Here is a 21169-nt window from a genome sequence, read left to right as displayed (position 1 = left end):
TGCTGATATAGAACGTGTGTGTATAAGTCTGTACACATGGCATGTATATAAAAATCCTTCACACTTCTAGCAGTGTGTACTGGGTATTGTAAAGGATTAAGTAGGCACTGTGATGATACTTCACAAACCAGATGGGAAAGATGCATTAATAGCCACAGGTGACAGGGTAAGGAGCAATTCAAGAAAATGTACAGATTTAACCAAAATTTGTCAGGAATTTTGGCATTGAGGCTGTCTTCATACTATGTATATATAATAGACAAACATTTCATTTTATTGTAAGAGCACAGCCAAATACCTGAATTCAGGCAAGCGACACAATTCACTGAAGTGCACCCTGTGGAAATGTATCTGGATTAAGTTTCTCCAGTTAAAAAATGGGTACAACCAGAGTAAAAGTAGTAAATGGGCGCAAGAGAGTGTGAAAGGTGACAAACCATTGGCAAACAATTACAAGCCCAGTACTGAGGCCAATTTAGAGAGCAGGTGGTTAGAGACAAAGGTAAGTTCAAAGGGATATGTGCTGCACCTCACTGGGAAGGAGGCAGGACTCCCCTGGGCTCTGAAACTTTACTGGCGTTGGGTAAAAACCTCGGCTCTCCGCCACCTCGTAAGGGACCCTCCGGGCAGAACCAAGATGGCGCGCAGCATCAAAGAGGCTCCTGTGTCACGTGTGAGGGAGCGCCGGGGGCGGAGGCGTGGCCTCGAGGGAGTCGATCAGGCCCCGCCCTTGAGGTGGGGCCAGGGACTGTCAGCAGAAGGAGGGGGTAGGACCTTGAGGAGGGGCGCCACGGCGCTGGTGGAGGCTGCAGCTACGTTCGCGCCTGCTCGGCTCCCTAGGACGCGTCGGGCTCCCGGGGTCCGGGGTGGCTTCTTGCTCGGATACGAGCTGCCCGGCCTTCAGTGATTGCAGGCAGGTGAGCGTCCAGAGCCCGGGTTGGGGAAGGATGCCTCTTTTTCCCACTTCCAGCTCCCCTCACAGTTTGGGGAGGGGGGTCTCAGTCTAGCGGTTCTTGGGAAACAGCACCTTTTTACTCAAATGTGTCGTCTCCTTTAGACTTCGCTACTGCTTCTCTGCCGCCCCTCACCAGCCTTTGCAGTGCCCTGTGCCCTTGGAGGTGAGAATGGGGGGACTATGCCCGATTTGCGGGGAGGGCGTGGAGTTCGCCTTCAGCTCCATCAGCTTGGGGGAGGGGGGGCTGAGTTGGCAACTCTCCCGGTGGGAACTGAATGGACTGCGCCCCCATTTCCCCTCCAGGAGAGTCAGAAAAGAAGCGCCTGGGCCAGCTCCGCTCCTTTGGCACAAGAGGTACTGAGGTCTTCGCTCTTCCCGGGGGTCTTATTCCTTCCCACGTTGCTCATATCACCCGTTCGTAACACTGCTAGCTCTCCATTCCTCGAACTGCCAGTCTCAGGCTGTGCCAGAGTTGCCCCCATCTCTGCAGTGCCAGGGCGGTGGGGTGGAAGGAGCGGCCAATCCGAGGTCTGGTGAAGGTGGGGTTCAGGGTGGGCGCAACCATAAAAGAGTGCTGGAATACAGATTCCTGAGCTGGGAGGTTGGGAGTGGGGAACTGACTTCGACCACGCAGTAGGGATGTTTTCACCCGGAAGGTTTGGTGGTGGGTGGGAAGAGAGAGGTCCCGTTGAAGGACTTGGAAACGAGGTGTGGTTGGGTTTTTTGTTTTGAGGAGGAGGGATCGAGGACAAGGTGCCACCAGGTGCTAATGTCACCTTTGAGGAGAGGTATGCTGGTAGAGGGGTGGAGGAATTGGGGCTGCTGTCCTATGTGGTGAGCAAGTGGTTAAGGAGGAGACTCTGCTTAGCATGGAGATCCCCTCCTGGCGGGAGCTTAAGGGGCTCCTCCAGTAGCCACGTTTCAGGTTCTTCCCCCAGTCTTCCCCGTTGGAACTGGTACCTAGTACTTTGTTTGACATCCAACAAACATTAATTGGGCACCTACTATAATGCCAGACACCATGCTAGGTGCTAAGTCTTCTGAAGGCAATTTAGGGCTATGGAGCACCTGAAAGTTACACACAGTAGACACTCTGTAAACATTTCTGCACACCGCCAGCACCCCCCCCCAGCCCCAATTTTGTTACATTGCTATTGGATTAGAAAAAGCCAGAGCCCTGTCCACATCCTTTCAAATAACTGTCTGAACTGGATTCCAACCCATCCACCCCCTACCACTATTAATTAGCAGGCAGTCCCAAGGAAAGCTAACTTAGCAAAAGGAACAGTTTGAATGATTTTCTTTGGCTATTTTCTAGGACTTTGTCCTGAGGTGTGAAGAGCCTGCCTGGAATAAAAGGTATCTCAAGATAAAAATGAAGCAATGAATGGCACAGTGGTTATCGGGGGCCAAGAATGCACTAGACACCCAGCACAATGGGAGACACCATCTCTGGAAGATAGAAGAGCGGGGGTGGGGGGTTGTGAAAGGGAAATCTCATCCAGTGGTATCTGGGCATGTGCAGCTGAGCACGTCATGATGCCAGAACTGTGTCATGTATAAGGAAGGTCTGGCAGCTGCGTGCTAAGGAGAGATTGGAGGGGCAGGGCAGGGCAGGCAGACAGGCTGCTGGGTGTCCTCTCTAGGAAATTGCTGAAATCTTAGAGCTGGAAAGAGCTGTCAGGGATTGCTTGTGGATCCTTTCAGAGAGAGCCTCTGAGGATAGCAGGGTGAGAGCTAGGGAGAGGAGCAGGGCCAGGGAGGTGGGAGCCAATGGGGCTTTAGGATATGGGGGAGATAGCTGAGGTCTTTCTATGCCAGGGTTACTCTACTCTGGGGCTTTAGGCCCTTGGATGGGTTGACATAGAAACAACGTGTGGTTTCTGAGTGGTATGGAGTTGTGTGTGGTGTGTGTGTGCTGGAGAGGAGGAGTTGGTATGGAGCAGGGAGGATTGAATGAAAGTTGCCTCAGAGTCTAGGTCCCAGGTAGGGAATTGGGAGAAATGGAGGGGAGGGAGTGGGGTCAGAGGGAGGGGTGAGTGTGTACTGCAGCCACATGAAGTCACCATATGTCCCCCCTCTGGCCTGCTTGCTCACTGAGCTATAATTAGCTCTGGAGGGCATGTGGTGCTGGCTCACAGGAGTGTGGCACTGGGGATGGCCAGCAGAGTAAAGAGTACTCAGAGAGGTGCTGGTGCTGGGTGAACTCTGAGAGGGGGTGTCTCTAGGGGACCTTTGCTGAATTGGGAGTGGCCTGTTAGGAACTGAGAATGTCATGGGGAAATAGCAGTGGGGGAAGGATCTCTAAGCCAGCATGGTATGAAACTCCAGGCTGGCAGAGCCTGAGGGCTCCCCTCTTATCTCCTGGCTGGTGGCTCACCAGTCACAAGAAGCATCATTGCTGGCCAGCTCATTGCTCTGCTTTCAGAGAGCATTGGGAGCTGCAGCCCCCCACCTCCCTCAAGTGTCTTCTGTTCCCCCAGGTGAAGTCAGTTCTAATCCAGAGCAGCTTCTTGCCTGTCAGTCAGGGGCTGAGAGGCCTTGGCTGGGGTTGCTTCATTCTCAAAGAGCTGGAGGAGAAACTATCACCAGTTAATTCAGTTGGTCATACTCCAAATGGTGCTCAGTGCTGACTCCCAGGCTGTGCCAGAGACTGAATATTTGATCACATGCTACTCCGTATTGCTCCCAAATGATTACTTGTATATCTTATGTTCTTTCAGGTAGACTGTGAACTTCTTAAGGGTAAAGATTATATCTTACTTGCCTTTTGTATCCGTAACAATTCCTAGCTAAGTAAGTAATCTACTACAGCATAGGAAATCTACTCACAGTAATCGTTGGATTGACTTAAAGAGGTCTGTCTTCAGATCCCTTGGGTTCAATGAAACCTTGCAACTGGAAATATTTAACCAGGAGCAGAGGATCCTCTGGGGACCCAATACAGTGGTATTACATCAGTGGGGGAATTAGATTCTATAGGCAGTGAAGTGAAAATTCCTAAATCTCCCATAAAGCCATGGTATGTGGTTTAGGTTTATAACTCTGAATAATAATACTAATGTACAGATATAGTATATATTATATAGTAATTATAAAAATACATAATATATACAATGATTTAAAAGAGTATTTAAGTACAAGTATAATTTTGTAGTTAAGTGTCAGATGAAATAGCTGGTTTGCATTTAGAGGCCTTTATTGCTCACTTTGCCCAGCCAGTGGAATTTTATTTATTCTCATAAATTTATTCTCATAAATTAAATGCATGTCTGATGTGACTTTATGGCCACCATCTTCAGGTAGATAACTGTTTTTTTTTTTTTTTTTTTTTGCGGAACCAGGCCTCTCACTGTTGTGGCCTCTCCCGCTGCGGAGCACAGGCTCCGGACGCACAGGCTCAGCGGCCATGGCTCACGGGCCCAGCCGCTCCGCGGCACGTGGGATCTTCCCAGACCGGGGCATGAACCCGTGTCCCCTGCATCGGCAGGCGGACCCTAAACCACTGCGCCACCAGGGAAGCCCGATAACTGTCATTTTAAAGGAGAGATAGGTTTCCATTTAATGTAAGAAAAACTTCCTTAGGACAATGAGGGATTCCTCATTTAATAGTGAGCTCCTTATTCCTGAAGGATAATCAACTAAAGACTGAACTGTCAGGGATGTTGTGGAAGGAGCTCCCTCACAGGGTGGGAGGTTGGCCTGCATGACGTCAGAAAACCTTTCAAGAAGGAATCTGCAGTTCCAAGTACAGGCAGTGGTGGGGGTCGGCACTGGATGATAGAGGTTCTTGACAGCTACTACAGAAGAGGATTTTCCTGTGTTTGGCTTAGAGCAGGGGTCCCCAACCCCCAGGCTGCAGACAGGTACCAGTCCAAGGCCTGTTAGGAGCCAGGCAGCACAGCAGGAGGTGAGCGGCGGGCCAGCGAGCGAAGCTTCATCTGCTGCTTCCCATCGTTCCCCATCTCTCACATTACCACCTGAACAATGCCCCCGCCAACCCCGTCCGTGGTGGAACAGTTGTCTTCTACAAAACCAGTCCCTGGTGCCAAAAAGGTTGCGGACCACTGGCTTAGAGGATAGCTGCTGAGAGGAGGGCCTGGGAAGTGCGGCCAGGCCAAGAGCTTGGCGTTGACTGTTCCATGAGGAGTGAGCATTCTGGGAGACTTACGGGGTGACCACCGCCATCTCTAATGCACACAGAGCCCTGGGCTCGGGAGATTAGGCAGTGGAGCTCTGATGGATGGTGGTAAGTGGAAGGGTGGGCTGGGCCCAGTTCCTTGACCTCAGCTCACACTAGGCCAGTTGTGGAGTACCCCCAAATTTTGGCCCTTGTTTGGGACAGAGCACATGGAACAAGTGGAGTTTTCATTCCTTCATTATTATCCTCATCCTTCCCTCCTTTCCCTCTCATACATTCTCACAGAAATTCAGGACCACATATACACTTATACTCTTTCATGACCAGTGATACGCTTTCATGATCATGCACACACACAAAGCTCTCACGGCACCCATGAGCTCTTATGAACATACATGATTTCATGACTCCCAGATGCATTCTCATGACTGCACACACACATGCATTCTCACGACCACAGTTGTATACCATCATGAGCCCTGACATACACTTATGACCACACACATCCACACACAATCTCACCTTTATACATACCCACTCATGCTCTCTCATGCACATGCACTCAGGACCCCATTCTCATGACAATACTCTTACACACACACACAAACACACACACACACACATGCTTCTCTTTCATGATTACACATTTACACCACAAATTCTCATGACTATGCACTTACACACTCTGTTGTGTGAATATACATGCCTTCCCCCACGTTCTCTCTGTGTCATAACCACATATAGCCCCCATACTTTTGTGACCACATACACATACACACTTTTTGTGGTGCCTACATTTCTCTGGGTAGTTCTGTGTACTCTGGACCTTTCACACTTCGGCACCTGACAGCACTCCCCTCTGGTGTTCCTGATTACCCCTGAGCAGTTCTGTTTTCTGCTACGTGACAGCTCTCTAATCTGATGGGCTGACCTACTAACGCAGAAAATTCTGAGCAGTTTTTTGTGAACACCAAAGGACCCATATTTGTCCCACACAGACCTCTAGTTTGAAAGATTTTTATCCTCCAAATAAATGACTTTTATTACTTTGTTTCTTCTTTTGCAAACATTATTTGAGGACATCTATACGTGTTAATCAATGGCTCTGATTAGCAGAGGATGGTTAGGGTTACTGTACTTAATGATGTAACTTCAGTGAAAGCCAGGTCCTGCCTATCTTAGCTTTTGTAAATAAATGATCTCTACTAGACATTTAGAATGTGGGCCCCCAGTGTCACCTGTGTAGGCTTCCCAGGTTTTTTTCTCTGTTGCATTGATGTGCTGCCTCTCTGAGAGAACATGTATTTATTTTGGCAGAGGTCTCTGTAGACAATACTTACCAGGGATCTTCTAACCCCTTTTTAGGCCTGGAACCCTTTTATACAAATGAAACCTTAATCACATGTCCAGTAAAATTGACAGACTTGGAGTTGATGAGATTGAAGAAAGGAAGGAGAGTTCAGAGCCCTTTGTGTCTGTCTCACCTCTTTCCCCTTTTTTTTGTCCTGGGCTGCCCCAAAGGTACTCTATCATAAAGCCCAGTTTGCAAATCCCTGGCTTAATTTAAAGAGGTAGTTGTGATGGCTGTAATTTTGGTTATTTTAGAAGCGGAACTATTTTGGAGGTGCACAGAGACTTGCAGTCCTCCTTTTCCCACTAGCCTTTGACATTAGTCCTCCTGGGGTGGTGAGAATGCGAGTAACCATACGGCTAGGCATGCTTGGGGCAGCTGCAGTTTATATCTATGTCCTGGTGTGGTTGTTAACAGTGCCTCCATTCACTATCCTGGTTTGGACAGAAAGTTGTTTGCTTACCCAAATGATAGGCCATGTCTTAGCAAGAGGCGGTTCATAACTAACTCCGGGGGAGCAGCTGGAGAGATGGGCTTCACAGATACGGGCCCAGAGGAACCTGTCAGATAGAGAGGCCTCTTCCTGAATCAACTGAATGTGCCGATATTCAGAAGTTGAGTATCTGGGCTGACAGTCAATGCTAACCTGTGTTTGGGTAGCATTTTATACTTTTCAGAACAGTTTCATGTCTCTTAACGCCTTTGACCCTCATGACACCCTGTAAGATCACTGTATCGTGTTGTGTGTTACGACCTTCATTTTCCAGATTTGGGAACCTGATGCCCAGAGAAAGTCTAACTGCTGGCCTTTTAGGGGCCCAGGGAACTGGATGATTTAGAAGTGATTTGTGGCCAGCAGTGAGAAACTGTCAATAAAGCTTTTCCAAGAGTGTTTTTCTCTTGGAAGCCTTCCTGTAGCTAATATAGATTTTTAGTTTTCTTATTGTAATTGGAGTGGGCCCAGCCTTGAGGTGCTTCAGGAGCCTGGGGTGCTAATAGTTAACACTTACTGAGTGTTTGCTGGACACTGATGTCAACACTTTGCATATGTTAACTCTAGTAATCCTCACATCAGCTATGTGAGGTGAATATTATTGTCATCTCCATTTCACAGATGAAGAACTGAGGCTCAGAAAGATTAGGTATCTTTCCAGAGTCACATGTCATTGGAGGAGCCAGCCCATCAACCTGCTCCAGAGTCTTCCTTTCAAGGCAGGAGTGGCCTCCATCTTGCTGTAAAGAAGCTTTAATTCTTCAGAGGGGGAGATAAATGAACCTATTCCCAGGCCTTGAGTCAGTTTTTTCTATTTTAGAGTTCCCCTTCTTTAAAGTTGGTCAGAGATGCACTTCCCAGAATGACTCTGTCACATGTATCCATTCAGCTCTGTGTATGTTAGGACCATGGTAAGTGTTGGAGCATCCAAAGATAATTAGGTTATGGTTCTCACCTTAGAGTCTTCAGATGAGTCTATGTTGCACAAACAGAGGGAAAGGCTGTGCTGGGTCAGTGAAAGAGCCAATCTTATGTATGGGGGGGAATCAGAAAAGGCTCCATGGAGAAAGTGGTATTTAAGATGAGCTTAGAAGGGTGATCAGGAGTTCCTTAGACTAACATGGAAAGGAAGACTGAGGCAGGCCAGGTGAGGTGCTAGAATCTCATGAGCAATAGGTGGGCTCTGGGAGCATGACAGTGGGCAGAGCTAGGGAGTGCAGGGGAGAAGGGGCTTGACTGGGCTTTGGGGAAGAGGATGAGTGAGGGCAAGTCTTCTTGGGGTGTTGAGCTGGATAGGGAGAGGAACCAGGGAGGAGGAGAAGCTTCTGGATTAGAGGGAAAGAGAGGTGGGGAGCGAGACTTCATTCCACTGGGAGGATGGTATCTGAAAACCCCACAGGGTGAGGGGGGCTGAGGGCTCAGAGGAATGTGTTTCTGTAGGTCTTGTGGGAATGTGGTATGGTATGGGGAACTCAGGCAGTCTCCTTACAACTCAGTATGGAGCCAGCTAGGCAGTAGAGGGAGAGAATTGGGTAGGTGGTAGATGAGGCTTTGGAGACAGGTCACTTCCAATGGGGAAGTGGCTGCCTCATGACCATGATGCCTGCTACACAGAGGCCTTCGCTCAAGCTAGAGGAGGATCCGTGGAGGAGGGCCGAGGTGAGCTATCCCTAGGCTGCCATCTCCCTGGATGGAGGAGAGAAGGGCCGGGGCCCAAGTGCCTTGGCCTCTTGGAAGAAACACGATGCCTGAAGGAGTCATGTCCACTCCCTCTTCTTCCATCCCCTACCCCTCTTTGGAGTCAGACAGACTGCAATTGAATCCTAGCTCTTCCTCTTACTAGCTGTATAGACTTGATTACATGACTTAAGTCCCAATTCTCACATCTGTGAAATGAGAAGAATTTTGTCTTCCTTGCCAGGAATTGTGAGTATTAAAGTAAGTTAATATATGTCCACTGACAACACAGTGTCTGGCACATGGTAAATATTGAATAAATCATAGTTGCTATTATAATTGCTATTATTTTCCTAGATGACCACTTCCCTCCCCATTTCCTCAGGTCTTCACCCTTCCTCCAATTGGGTGGGTATCTGACCTCCCTCTTTTACCTCTTTACCTTGAAGTGCCCTCTTTGTGTGGCTCATGGTCCACTTAGACTTGAGCGCAGCTCCTGGAAGCTTTGCCCTGGCCCTTTGGCTTCTATGGGAGCTGGTAGCTTTGCCTTTGCTGAGCTGTCTCACCATGGCGGGGCCTGCCATCTGGCAGGGCAGTGGGGAGCCAGCCTGTCTGTGTGTGCGTGTGGCCAGCTAGAGCATCAGACCCAAGTGCCCATCCCTCCTGTTTGTTAGGAAAAGGTGGGGGTGATTTTGGGGGAGCCAAAGAGGCCTCAGAGTCTGCCTCTTCAGTGTTGATAAGCCCAGAGGTCTGGTTTTCATCTGACCCCTCGCTCCTCACACACACATCAGCTCAGTCTGGAGCCCTTCTCTGTTGTGTCACAGCCTGCCCACACGCCTCACTGACAAAACCCCTCATGTATGTTTGCTTTGGGGGCTGGTAGCTTTCGCCTCTGAATCAGGACTTGTGAGTGTTACTTAGAAATTATGCAGGAGTTGAGGAGGCTTCTGTTAGGCTGAGATGATAATTGCGCTATTTAAAGATGGCCATGGAACCAGCAAGAGCCAGGAGTCCTGACGTGGCTGTCTTCAGGCTCCCTTCTGCTCACCATGCTTGTGCAGTTTGTGGGGACAGGGATAGGAAGTCCTGGACAGTCATCTCAGGGGCATCTGTCTGGCATACATCTCTGGGCTCATCTTCAACCTGCTCTACATGGTGCCAGTTCACTAGGGTAAGTGGCATCGCTACCTGGCTCTTGGTTTGGAAGGAGGCTGGGAAAGGGCTGATGGCACTGAAGCCAGCTTCTCAGTTACCAGAATTACTAGGAGGATTTGAGGAGGCCAAGTCAGACCAAACAGCCAGCACATCACTACAGGCAGCCTGAGGTCCTATGTTTCCTTCCTGAGAACTTCCCAACCCCTTTCCTATAAGGAACCATAAAAAACCCACCCACAGGCCCGCCTTTGCCCACTACTAAGGTAATTCATACTCCCCTACAATTGTGGGGTGCTTTCTGCTTTTCCAAACTCTTTATCCATGATCTCATCCCTCTGAGGTGGACTAAATAAGGGTTGTGGGTTCTGTCTTACAGTAGAGGCCTTAGCAGGTCTTGACAAGCCCAAGGTCACTCAGCTGGTCTGTGGCAGAACTGCAGCTCAGGTCTCCAGAGTCCCCGCTCTGGGCTCCTTCCTCTATATTACACTGCAGGCTGCCTGGAGATCTGTTGGACTGAGTCCCTGAGCCCCTGAGCACACTATACTCTTCTCCAAAAGACAGCCTCTGCCATAGGGGGCCCCTTCCCCAGACTGGCCTTCTGCTTCTCATTTCTTCTTGGGATGGGGGTAGGGGAGTGGGAAAGGATGAGGGCCTGGCTGTTGATGAGCTTGGAGAGGTATGGTGGGGCCAATGTGGCCTTTAAAACTCACAGATTGGAGCTTTAGGGTGAAGTGGGTAGGAGAATCAGAGGACTTGCTGTTCTTAGCATTAGTGAGATGGCACCTCTGGCAAGACGGGGGTAGCAGCCCCTCCTACCTGCTCCCAGCTGCTCTGTGGGGCGGCGATGTTGGGGTAAGGTAGGGTGCAGACCAAGGTGCTACTTTTCACCTCTTGGAACCCTGCCCTTTACAGTGGCTGTCCAGCTTGGGGAATGGATCCCTGGATCAGAGTGTGTATTCAGTTTCTGTGTCTGGGAACATGTGTATGTCCTAAGTCTCCAAGTTCCTGTGTCTCCCTGTGTGCCTGTGTGGGCATGCCCACATGCTGCCTGAACTACTGGGCCCTCTGGGAATGGCTGTGGGTATGAGCTTGGGAGTTCTCAAGCTGGCATTCTAACTTTTATCTTATCCAGGCCCAAGTTCCTCCCCAGCCTCACCTTGGCTATCCCCCATTTCTCGGGGAGGGGATAAGGGGATGACAGGGGGGTTCAGGTAGAAGAGACTTGGCCCGTTTTTGGTTCCCCTGCTAGGTTCAACCCTGCCACAGGCCAGAGGTTCCCTGTGTCTGACTTTTCACCTCACACTGGGTCCAGATGCTGCCTGTCCTCTCCCTGACCCTCCCAGTCTGCCTATTGCCCAGTCTGCTACCTGAGGGGTGAACAGGAGCCTGTCCCTGTGTCTCCCAAATGGGGATGGGGTAGGGAAGGAAGGAAAGCACCATTTACAGGGCTTCTCTGAGTGCTCATCACTGTGCTGGGTGTCTCACATCCCATCTCTCATAAAACAGGAGGTCTGAAGACAGCTCCCTCTGAAAACTGATTCAGGTAGCAGCCTTCCAGCAGTGAGCAGGGAGGCTGGAAGCTGATGGCAGGCAGACATCCCTAGCTGCATGCTGCCTTCCTCGGTTCACCTTCCTTTGCTCTGACCAGTGGGCTTCCCTGTGCCAGGCTCAAGGCGTTACCACCAGGCTGTGCACATGCTAACCACCCTAGCTGGTGACTTCTGACAGTGCCAGCATTGGGCAGTTACATGGAGGGAGAAGATTCCCAGACATGAGCAGGGGCCCCACATGGAAGCCCTGCCCTAGGAGAGTAACATCTCCCCCACCTACCAACATCAATCCTTTACATCATTCTGTCTCTGCTCCAGCCCAGAGGTGGTAGGCCATGAGTTCAGAATGGAAGCCTGCTGTCTGCCAGGTTTCAGGAGTAGCGGATAACTTGAGCCAGAGCCTCCTCCCTGAATGATGGGCATGGAGCAGGTCAGGGCTGTCTGCCTGCCCCAGAGTCCAGCCTGTGCCTTTTCAAGGAGCCATGTTGTGCCAGTGGTCAGGGTAGGAGCTACTCTGTCCCTGTTTCCTATGAGCCCAGTAGTCCATCCTGTATGGTCTCATACCCACTAAGAGCTCTTTAAGCCCTTCTGTGCTTGCCTTGGCCTGAATGTGGGGGAGAAACCTATGGGGTGGGGCAGGGACCCTATTTCCTCTCCTCCCACTCTCACAGCCCCAGGTCTCGGGAGGACTCTGGGCAGCCTTCCGGCTGCTCCCTTGCTGCTTACTGAATTATTTCTATATTTGGGCAGCAAGCCACGTGGGTGGGGGAACCACTCCACTGCGGCTGCACTTCTGACAGCTGTGGGTGGGGGACTCTGGTGACAGAGGCTACAGCAGTGGGCATGTGCATTTCTTGGGAGAACTAAGGAAGGCACCATCTGAGTGAGTAAGCCCGGAGAAGGGGCATGCGCCATCTCCTCACCCTCTTCCCCCACGTTCTGGTCCAGGTTCCTGCCTCTTCTCCCCTCACCCACCTCCTGGATGCCCTTCTCTGCTCAGCTGTTTCTCACAGCAGTCTCTTCTCCAACAGACCACTGCCGTCCAGAAACGATGATTGTCGCTGGACCCAGCTGGGACTCTGCCAGGCTCCAGTGCTCAGTCTAAGGAAGGGGCCCTCTTCCAGCCCTGCTCTCCCTGCCTGTCATGGCCACACTCAGCTGCTGCCTGCTTGCCTGGGGACATAGGGCACCCAGCCCCAGCGCTGAGAGGTTAAACCAGGCCCTCTCACTCCATTTCACAGGGGCACTCTGGGCACCAGGCCCCTTTCAGACCGAGAGCAACTGATGCCATGGGAGAAGCCCCTGCCCATCTGTTCACTCACCTGGCACTGCCTGCTCTGAGACCCCTACACGGCTCGCCCTGGAGGTGCCAACCCTGTGAACCCCTCCCCTGTGCCCTGATACTGAGAAGGCCCTGCCCACCCCCACCATGTGTGAAGTGATGCCCACAATCAATGAGGGGGACCCCCTGGGGCCTCCCCACGGAACGGATGCTGACGCCAACTTTGAGCAGCTGATGGTGAACATGCTGGACGAGCGGGAGAAGTTGCTAGAGTCCCTTCGGGAGAGTCAGGAGACTTTGGCGGCGACACAGAGCCGGCTCCAGGATGCCCTGCATGAGCGAGACCAGCTCCAGTGCCACCTTAACTCTGCCCTTCCCCAGGTAAGGCCCGATAGTCTGCATCTGCCTCATCCCCTTCCCCTCACCCAGGCTTTCAGAGCCCTCAGCTTCTGGGTCCTCAGCTCTCTTCATCTATTAGCATCTCAACAAATGGAATGCACAGAGCATTTACTCTCCTTCACCTTCCTTGCTTCATAATACTTTTCCCTGTTACTCCCAAGCTCCTCAGGCTGAAATTGGCTCCACCTGGAGAAAAGGATGGACTTTGATGCAGGAAGAAAACCCAGCCTTAGTTGCCAACTGCAGTGAACCCATGCAGCCAGAAGGTGGCAGGCTATACTGGAAAGATACCTCCACCTTGGCTGCTCCTCACCCGTGTCCTATTCTTGGAAGTGGTGGGTGTCGAACCGCAGAGAATGGAGATGGGAGAAGCCTTAGAGGTTATCTAGTCCACCTCTCATTGCACAGATGAAATAAACAAGAGGCATCACATGGAAAATTATAGGCAGCCCTGTGATACCCCTCTTATTCTCCTCAATCAACATGACTACTAGCAATAATAGTCACCATTTATTGTGTTTTCTGTGTGCTAAGTACTTTGACTGGAATTTCCTTCACTAAATTCCACAGCGATGAAGTTAGTGCTGTTATCGCCATCATCTCTATTTTACAAGTGATGAAGCTGAAACTTGAGGAGATTGGTAAACTGCTCATGGCCACCCTGCCTGTGGGGGTGCTGAAAGGGTTAGGGAGGCAGCCCTGAGGGGCCACACTGCTCAGGACTCAGCTCCAGGCCCTCTCCCCACATGTGGGGAGAAGAACCAGAGTGGCTGAGTTTCCTACCCAGGGTCCAGAAGGGTTCGGGGGGCAGAGTCTTGTGATGCTTTGTAGATAGGAATATGGAGCTCTGGTGAGGAATTGGGGTGGGCGATGGGCCCATCCTACCCTACTGTGTTCGGAGCCCTGAACAAGCCCCAGGATGAAGGAGCCAGTCCCTGCCACCAGGGAGCTCGAACACTAGAAATGAGATAGACAACAGCCCAAATGATAGGAAGAAAATGTGGAGGAAGAGAAGAGGGCCCCCCAAAGGATTGTTAAAACAGTGTCAATACCTAAAATAGCTGCCAGATCATTGATCCTCAGAGCAACACTTGAGGGAGGATTGTCCTTCGGATTAGAGGTTCAGAGGGGTTAGGTATCTTGTCCAAGGTCACAAACGGGCAGAGTTGAGATTTGATCTCAACCCCTCACTGGGAGCTTCATGAGGGCAGGGATTATGTCCTTCCTGTTACTGTGTTTCCAGGGACAAGCACAGGAGCTGGTACATGGTAGGTGCTCACAAGTGCCTGTGTTCTTAACAGTTTTCAGAGGAAGGGAGAAAGCCTTCCACTGGGAAGTTTGGAAAGGTCCCAAGAAGGTGTGTCCTTTGAGATGGACTTTGAAAGATCAGGTGTTGACGGAAGATTGGGCTTTCAGGGGTGGGGGCAGCCCACTGAGCAAAGGTGTGGAGTTAAGAAGTTTACTAGTGACTGTAAACAGCCGTTACCCAGGTTGACCAGGTCTTAGGGTGTATGGAAAGGAACTGTGAGAGAGAAGCTGGAAACCAGGATAAGAAGTTTGTATTTAATGGTGTAAACAACACTGTGCTTTGGGAGATTACCCTGGCAGCAGTGTGTCAGAGGGCTTAGAGTTGGGGAGGGATGTTACTAATGCCAAACCAGAAGTGAAACTCCCCTCCATCCACTTCTAAAGGGAAATGTCACTGGATTGTTGGAGAAACAGAAATACAAAATGGGAGGGAGGACATAATCAGGTTATATTGGTGGCTGGAGGGGGAAGGGGCCGCAGAGCGGACTTGGTGACTTTCTCACTCTTATATCCAACTGTATTCCCTTGCACCCTACCACATACTTGGAATGCTTCCCCTCTGGAGAAGCACATGCTAGTAGTATGGATGGATAGGGATTTTTCTGGGGACACTTGGTGGAAGTAAGGGACGAGTGAGAGGATCCCACCACTGACTTGGGCGTACAGGATACTGCTTAGGTGGTGGATCCCCAAGCACTGAGGGGCCTTGGGGTTTTTCAGGAATTTGCCACCTTAACCCGGGAGCTGAGTATGTGTCGGGAGCAGCTTCTAGAGAGGGAGGAAGAGATATCAGAGTTGAAAGCAGAGCGGAATAACACGAGGGTAAGTGGGGTGACCTGGCGTGTGTTTGTGCTTTGGGGGTGGGGGGTATGACCAAGGGAGCAGGCATGGCCAGGGCCAGCACATCCCCAGCCCTATCCTAACCTCCTCCTGTCTTATATTCCGGGGTGATAGTCAGTTTGTTCAACCATCAGTGCTAGGCTTTTCACCTCTAGTTCGGGGTCATGGGAGAGGTGGGGGACTTGGGAGAGAGGCTAGGGCAGGTATTTAGTTGGGGCAGCAGCTGTTTACCCACATGGAAGTATTTCACCATTCTAACAATGGTACACATGGCAGTACTCGTGTCTGCTGGGTGTTCATGTGGACCCTGCTTATAGCCCCTGGGGCATAGGCTCACAGCCCTTCCTCTTGCCCTCCCCTTCTCTCTGCCAGTTGCTTCTGGAACATCTGGAGTGCCTAGTGTCCCGTCATGAGCGGTCACTGAGGATGACTGTGGTGAAGCGTCAGGCTCAGTCACCTTCAGGGGTTTCCAGTGAGGTGGAGGTGCTGAAGGCTCTCAAGTCACTGTTTGAGCATCACAAGGCCCTGGATGAGAAGGTACCTAGGCTGGCCCACAGCCTGCCTCCACCCCCAATCCAGCCAGGCTGCCCCAGAGCCTCCGTGCATCCCTTCTCGGAGATTTCTGAATCCTGTGTTTAGGGAAAATGGCCGTCTAGCTTCATAACTGGCTCTCTCCTACCATTAATCCAATTTCCAGGTCCTCCTATTAGGTTCCCTCTCAGAAATTTGCCTCTTGGCAGGTCCTTCTCTTTGCCTTATGCTCAGTGGTGGTAGACCAAGCCCAGGCTTCTCCAACTTGAGTCCAGTGGGGTCCCTGTTTCTTTCTTCATCTCCCCTTTTATCTTGGACAGGTGCGAGAGCGGCTCCGGGTGGCCCTGGAGAGAGTGACCACCTTGGAAGAGCAGTTGGCGGGTGCCCACCAGCAGGTAAGCTGCTTGCCCTCCCCCCCATCTGTAGACTACAGCTCCTGGAAGCCAAGGCTGGTTTACCTCTTTTCCCCACTCTGTTCCACATCAGATTTCTCCCCTCTGTCTTAACTGGAGACTGTTAGCCAATAGGAGACATCTCCCTCTAGGAGGTGGGAGACTTGGAAGGGTCTGGAATATATAGGAGGTTCTCTTCTCTTTGACTCACTGCCCTGGGGACTGTGCCCTACAGGTGTCTGCCCTACAGCAGGAGGCAGGGGTTCAGGATGGAGTGGCAGAAGAGGAGGGGACTGTGGAACTGGGACCGAAATGCCTGTGGAAGGTGGGTCATGGGGAGCTGCATAGAAGGGACATGTCTTACCCCAGACAGGAGGTGGGGGCCCTGCCCTGCCTTAGTGCAGTAGAGCAACTGCTTGAATGAAATTTGGAGCGTTCTCCAATGTTACCATCTCTCTTTCCTTCTTTCCCCTACCCCATCTGCAAAGAAATCTACAGATTTGTGTTTTAGTGCCCAGTACATACACTGCTAAGCATATAATGTGTTTGTTCACTTGAATTGTTAGGTGCCATGTACCTAAGAGATCACTTCTCTTTCTGAGCCTCTGTTCCCCTAGTCATGCCCCTTCCTAGGTTACAAGAGGCTGAAAAAGCAGGTAAAACTAGACATGATTATTTTTCAAGAGATACACAGGCGAGTGAGAGTGTTTGGTCATTGTCTGGAATGAGCTTCTGGAGGCCAGAGGAAGAAGGGTGTACCTGGAGGTGTGCTCTAGAATTGGGGGCAGAGCTGTGATCTGCTCTGGTTGTGCTGTCCCTTTTCCCGCCTCCCCAGGGCAGGGCAGGGGAATGGGATGCCCAAGGCTCTGATGACTGACTGATAGTTCACTGTCTCTGGAGCATGACGCGGGCCAGGTAGAAGAGCTGCAGGAGCTCCTGGAGAAGCAGAACTTTGAGTTGAGCCAGGCCCGGGAGCGACTGGTCACCCTGACAGCAACCGTGGCCGAACTTGAGGAGGACCTGGGCACGGCCCGCCGGGACCTTATCAAGTCAGAGGAGCTGAGCAGCAAACATCAGCGGGACCTCCGGGAAGTGAGCAAGGGCCTGGGCCTGACCCTATCTTTCTGGGTGCAGGTATTTGGCACTCAGGAAGGTAGCTGCTGGATGTCCTGGGTGTAGAGAGAGAGCCAGGCAAGGGCTGAGGAGTGTAAGACTGAACAGTTGGTAGGGTCCAATGTGGGGAGGAGTGGTGGGAGGGATAGGTCAAGGTCAGAAACTGATAGGGTAATGTGGAGTAGATATAGCCAGCCAGATTTGGTGGGGAGGTGCGGACAGGATGAGGGCAGGAAAAAGCTGATGACCTTCATCTCATCCTCTCCTGTACCGCTCAGGCTCTAGCGCAGAAGGAGGACATGGAGGAGCGAATAACCACACTGGAGAAGCGCTACCTGGCTGCTCAGCGTGAGGCTACATCGATTCATGACCTCAACGACAAACTGGAGAATGAGCTGGCCAATAAGGAGTCCCTGCACCGCCAGGTAAATCCTGCAGATGGGGTTGGGGGACACTGTACTTGACCCCGGAGGTCCTAATGATCGTGCTGGAACCTCCCCTTGGTGGCCCAGGAGACCCTGAGGTGCTGGTCACCTTGGGAAAGGGAAAGTCAGGTATCTCTGGATAGCCAAGAATCAAGATTGCCCCCTGCTGCTTCTGACCTATCACTTGCTCTCTACTGAGGATGGGCCGGGGGGTGCGGGAAGCTTCAGTGCTCCCTCTTGACTCTTCTCCCCACCCCCCACTTTGCTAGTGTGAGGAGAAAGCCCAACATCTGCAGGAGCTACTGGAGGTAGCAGAGCAGAAACTGCAGCAGACGATGCGCAAGGCTGAGACGCTGCCAGAGGTGGAGGCTGAGCTGGCCCAGAGAATTGCAGCCCTCACCAAGGCAAGCCGGCCAAGGGCCTGGGAATCTTCCTCTGTTCCCTGCTTCCTGAGCGCTTATGTAGCCAGGCAGTGAATGGAGCGAGGTGGGAGGCACGTTGGGCTGGGGGCCAGGAAACTGCTTCTCATTGCATGACTCCAGGAAACACACTTTGCTGTGTCTGTCAGATGGAAGAGTAATCCCTGCCCTCATTACCCCACAGGGATGTGACAGTCCCATAAGAAAGGATGTAAGAGTACTTTAATAAGTAGAAGAAACTGCTGATGCAAAATATTTTTATTATCATTTACACCATTGTAGTTAATACTTCCTTTTGGGGGGGTCTGAAGTGGAAAAAATAGGACTTTCATTTCTGGAAAGGTGAAATCTGAGAGGAAATATGATCAAAGTTTATACATCTCTGAATGGGGTGGGAGTTTAGGCTGAGCATATCTTTTTTTTTTTTTTTTTTTGTCATATTGAAGCATTCTAGATCTAGGGACCATCCCTAGCTGTTTGAAGACTTCAGCTTTTGGACAAATAAAAGGGAATATAATTTTACCCAATGGATAGTTAACTTTATGGAGGTATGCCGGCTGAAAACATCCTAGGTCTGGAAGAGCTATGTAAATGCATGGACATCTACATGTGGTGGCTTAATCAAGAGAATTTAGGAGTGTTTACAGTGGGTCGGAGGCTTTCAGGGGTGCCTCATGTGGGATCACCATAGCTACCCACTCAAGAAATGGAGAGGAGAAAACCAATATTTAATAAGCATCGGAGCCTCTGGAGGATAGAGGCTGGCCATTGTGCCAGTGTGGCAGCTTGGGGGCTCTGGGGATGGAACCTGCAGCCTGGCTGTACCTCGATAGACTCAGGACCACGTTTGCTTCTGCCACTGACTTGCTCTGTGACCTGGGAAAAGTCACTCCCTCCCTAATTGGGTGTCTGTGTCCTTATCTCTATGATGATGTCATCATCTCTATAATGATGGGGTTGAAGTTGGTCATCTCTAAGGCCTTTCAGGCCCCTAGGAATGAAGGGCAGAGTTTAAAGTGCAGCAGAAGACATTATGTGTGGGATGCTGAGCAGTCAGGTCTAGTAACTCTCAAAACTGACAAGAAGGGATGGACTGAAGTGATTAATATGTTCAAGGGATTCATAGTAGAAGGGCTCTAAGGAGGGATTTCCTGACTGTAAGATGTGTGATAGTCTGGAATACCTTGTCAGAAGAGGCAGTGGGGTCTCCATCTCTGAAGATGCATGAACTGAAGGGGAGACCACTCTACCCAGGCTGGTTTAATAACAAAGGTAATCACCATGGCTAACATTTGTTGAGTGCTTCTTGTGTCCTAAGTGTTTGCCATGGATTATCACCTTTAGTCCTTGCAATGGGCATAGGTGCTGTTATTACAACTGAGGAGATAAAGGCTCAATAGAGGTTCAGTAACTTGCCCAAGGTCACACAGCTGGGAAGGGAGGGAGCCAGGATTTGAACGAGTCTGGTTTGAGTCCATGCTCTTAAGGGCAATTCCATCTATCTGGAGGCATAGAGATTTATGGTTGCTCATACTTTCAAGTGGAGTTTTTCTGGAAGCGTAGGGAGAATTTAGCCTCTTGAGCTGCCAGCTCTGGCATGTTTCAAGGTTAGCCCTGAGCAGGAAGGAGAGGGTATGGGTGGGGGGAAAGTGGCAGGGTTGGGGTACTTGGGAAGAAAGGCAATGGTGGTGGCAATTATGCTCCAAGATGGTAAGTGGAGAGCTTGGCTTCATTGGTCCCTGAGGCCCTGATTCCCAAGGGCCGCTCTGGCACCTGGGTGCATGGGATACAAGGTCTGAGCAGGAAGGCAGCTGATCCTCAGGCTGCACTGACCCATTCCTCCCTCCAGGCTGAAGAGCGGCATGGCAACATTGAGGAGCACCTGCGGCAGCTGGAGGAACGGCTGCAGGAAAAGAATCAAGAGCTGGCCAGGGTGAGCTTACTGGGCCAGACTCTCGAGCCTCCTCTCAACCCCAGGGCGGCATGCCAGGATGGTCTGTGGATAGAGAAAGGAGGAAGAGTGAGAGCTAGGGAAGGACCTAGCTAGGGACAGAGACCGAGCCACAGAGGGGTGGGAGGAGGTGGTCAGGAAAGCTGTAGACAGGGGACCCCGGAGGATAACAAGGGGACAGGTGAGTGGGCTGGAACCACAGCAGGAATGAGTGGCTCCCTGGGATTGCAGTGAGATGGCCCTGGGGTGGCTTGGTGCAAGGTGGTCTGGTTATGCAGGTGCGCCAGCGGGAGAAGATGAACGAGGACCACAACAAGCGACTGTCAGACACCGTGGACCGACTGCTTAGCGAGTCGAATGAGCGCCTGCAGCTCCACCTCAAGGAGCGCATGGCGGCCCTGGAGGAGAAGGTGCTGTGGGTGGCGGGTCTGGATGGGCGGGGCTGCCCGGAAGGACGGCGCTGGCGGAAAGGGGCGGGGTGGGTAAAGGTGTGGGTGGAGCCGGGCGACCAGAAATGGTTGGCATGTGAGAGCTTAGTCAGGAGCGGGCGGGGGTGGGGGGCTGGGCGAGGCGGGGACTGCGGGAGGCGTGTGCAGTGGAGTTAGGCTGAAGAGGAGCCTGGGCTGGTGGGGGAGGTGGGGTGCGGTCTGGCAAGGAGAGGTAGGGCTGGGAGAGCTGACCGGAAGGCAGATCTTGCTGGAAGGGGAAGGCCTGAGCCGGAGTAGAGGAGCCGGGGTGGAGGGGAAGGGGGCTTCTTGGCTCACAGCTGTTCTCCCCCAGAACACACTGATCCAAGAGCTGGAGAGCTCCCAGCGGCAGATTGAAGAGCAGCACCATCACAAGGTACCCAGCTGCTGGCCAGCCCTGCCAGCCTGGGAGGGCTGAGCTTGCTGTGAGGAAAGAACACGCCTGTGTTTCAAGCAGCTGCCCTGAAACCCAGCACTGTGCTAGCCAGTTTGTTAGTCCATGTGCACACATTATTTCACTAATCCTCCCTAAAGCCTATCATAGTAGATGCGTCACCGCCACCCACCTGTAAAGAAGAAACTTAGCAATAAGCATAGGGCAGAGAGTGGGTAGCAGAGAGGCAGGACGCAGTGAAGGACTCGACAGAACGATTTGGTGGGGCCTCAAACCTGGTGAAGCTCTTGCTTTCTGGTGATTTGGGGCGGATTAGCCACTATCCC

The 21169-nt window shown here is 51.5% G+C and overlaps 1 protein-coding gene and 1 long non-coding RNA gene across 11 annotated transcripts in view; both read left to right on the top strand.

The window, feature by feature from the left end:
• The first annotated feature begins 1055 nt into the window (after positions 1-1055).
• LOC114486150 (uncharacterized) lies at positions 1056-12430 on the top strand. The gene is made up of 4 exons (XR_003679432.2): positions 1056-1118; positions 1259-1309; positions 2274-2314; positions 12354-12430. It is a non-coding gene; the product is annotated as an uncharacterized lncRNA (long non-coding RNA).
• A 321-nt stretch (positions 12431-12751) lies between these two features.
• The window catches only part of PPFIA4 (PTPRF interacting protein alpha 4), a 37014-nt gene continuing 28596 nt past the window's right edge, over positions 12752-21169 (top strand). For 3 of the 10 annotated variants that reach the window (XM_024133826.2, XM_055084152.1, XM_024133825.2), the window contains exons 1-11: positions 12752-12985; positions 15032-15133; positions 15524-15688; positions 16003-16077; positions 16310-16399; positions 16975-17166; positions 17466-17612; positions 17882-18016; positions 19881-19964; positions 20261-20392; positions 20763-20825. In XM_024133826.2, coding sequence (XP_023989594.1) covers positions 12752-12985; positions 15032-15133; positions 15524-15688; positions 16003-16077; positions 16310-16399; positions 16975-17166; positions 17466-17612; positions 17882-18016; positions 19881-19964; positions 20261-20392; positions 20763-20825 — 1419 coding nt within the window. The remainder of the gene's footprint in view (positions 12986-15031; positions 15134-15523; positions 15689-16002; positions 16078-16309; positions 16400-16974; positions 17167-17465; positions 17613-17881; positions 18017-19880; positions 19965-20260; positions 20393-20762; positions 20826-21169) is intronic. The other 7 variants (XM_055084153.1, XM_055084154.1, XM_055084155.1 and 4 more) reach the window with 5 other exon arrangements.

The sequence above is a fragment of the Physeter macrocephalus genome, chromosome 4 (genome assembly GCF_002837175.3).
Source record: "Physeter macrocephalus isolate SW-GA chromosome 4, ASM283717v5, whole genome shotgun sequence".
Classification (NCBI taxonomy): domain Eukaryota; kingdom Metazoa; phylum Chordata; class Mammalia; order Artiodactyla; family Physeteridae; genus Physeter; species Physeter macrocephalus.
This window is presented reverse-complemented; position numbering and strand designations above follow the sequence as displayed.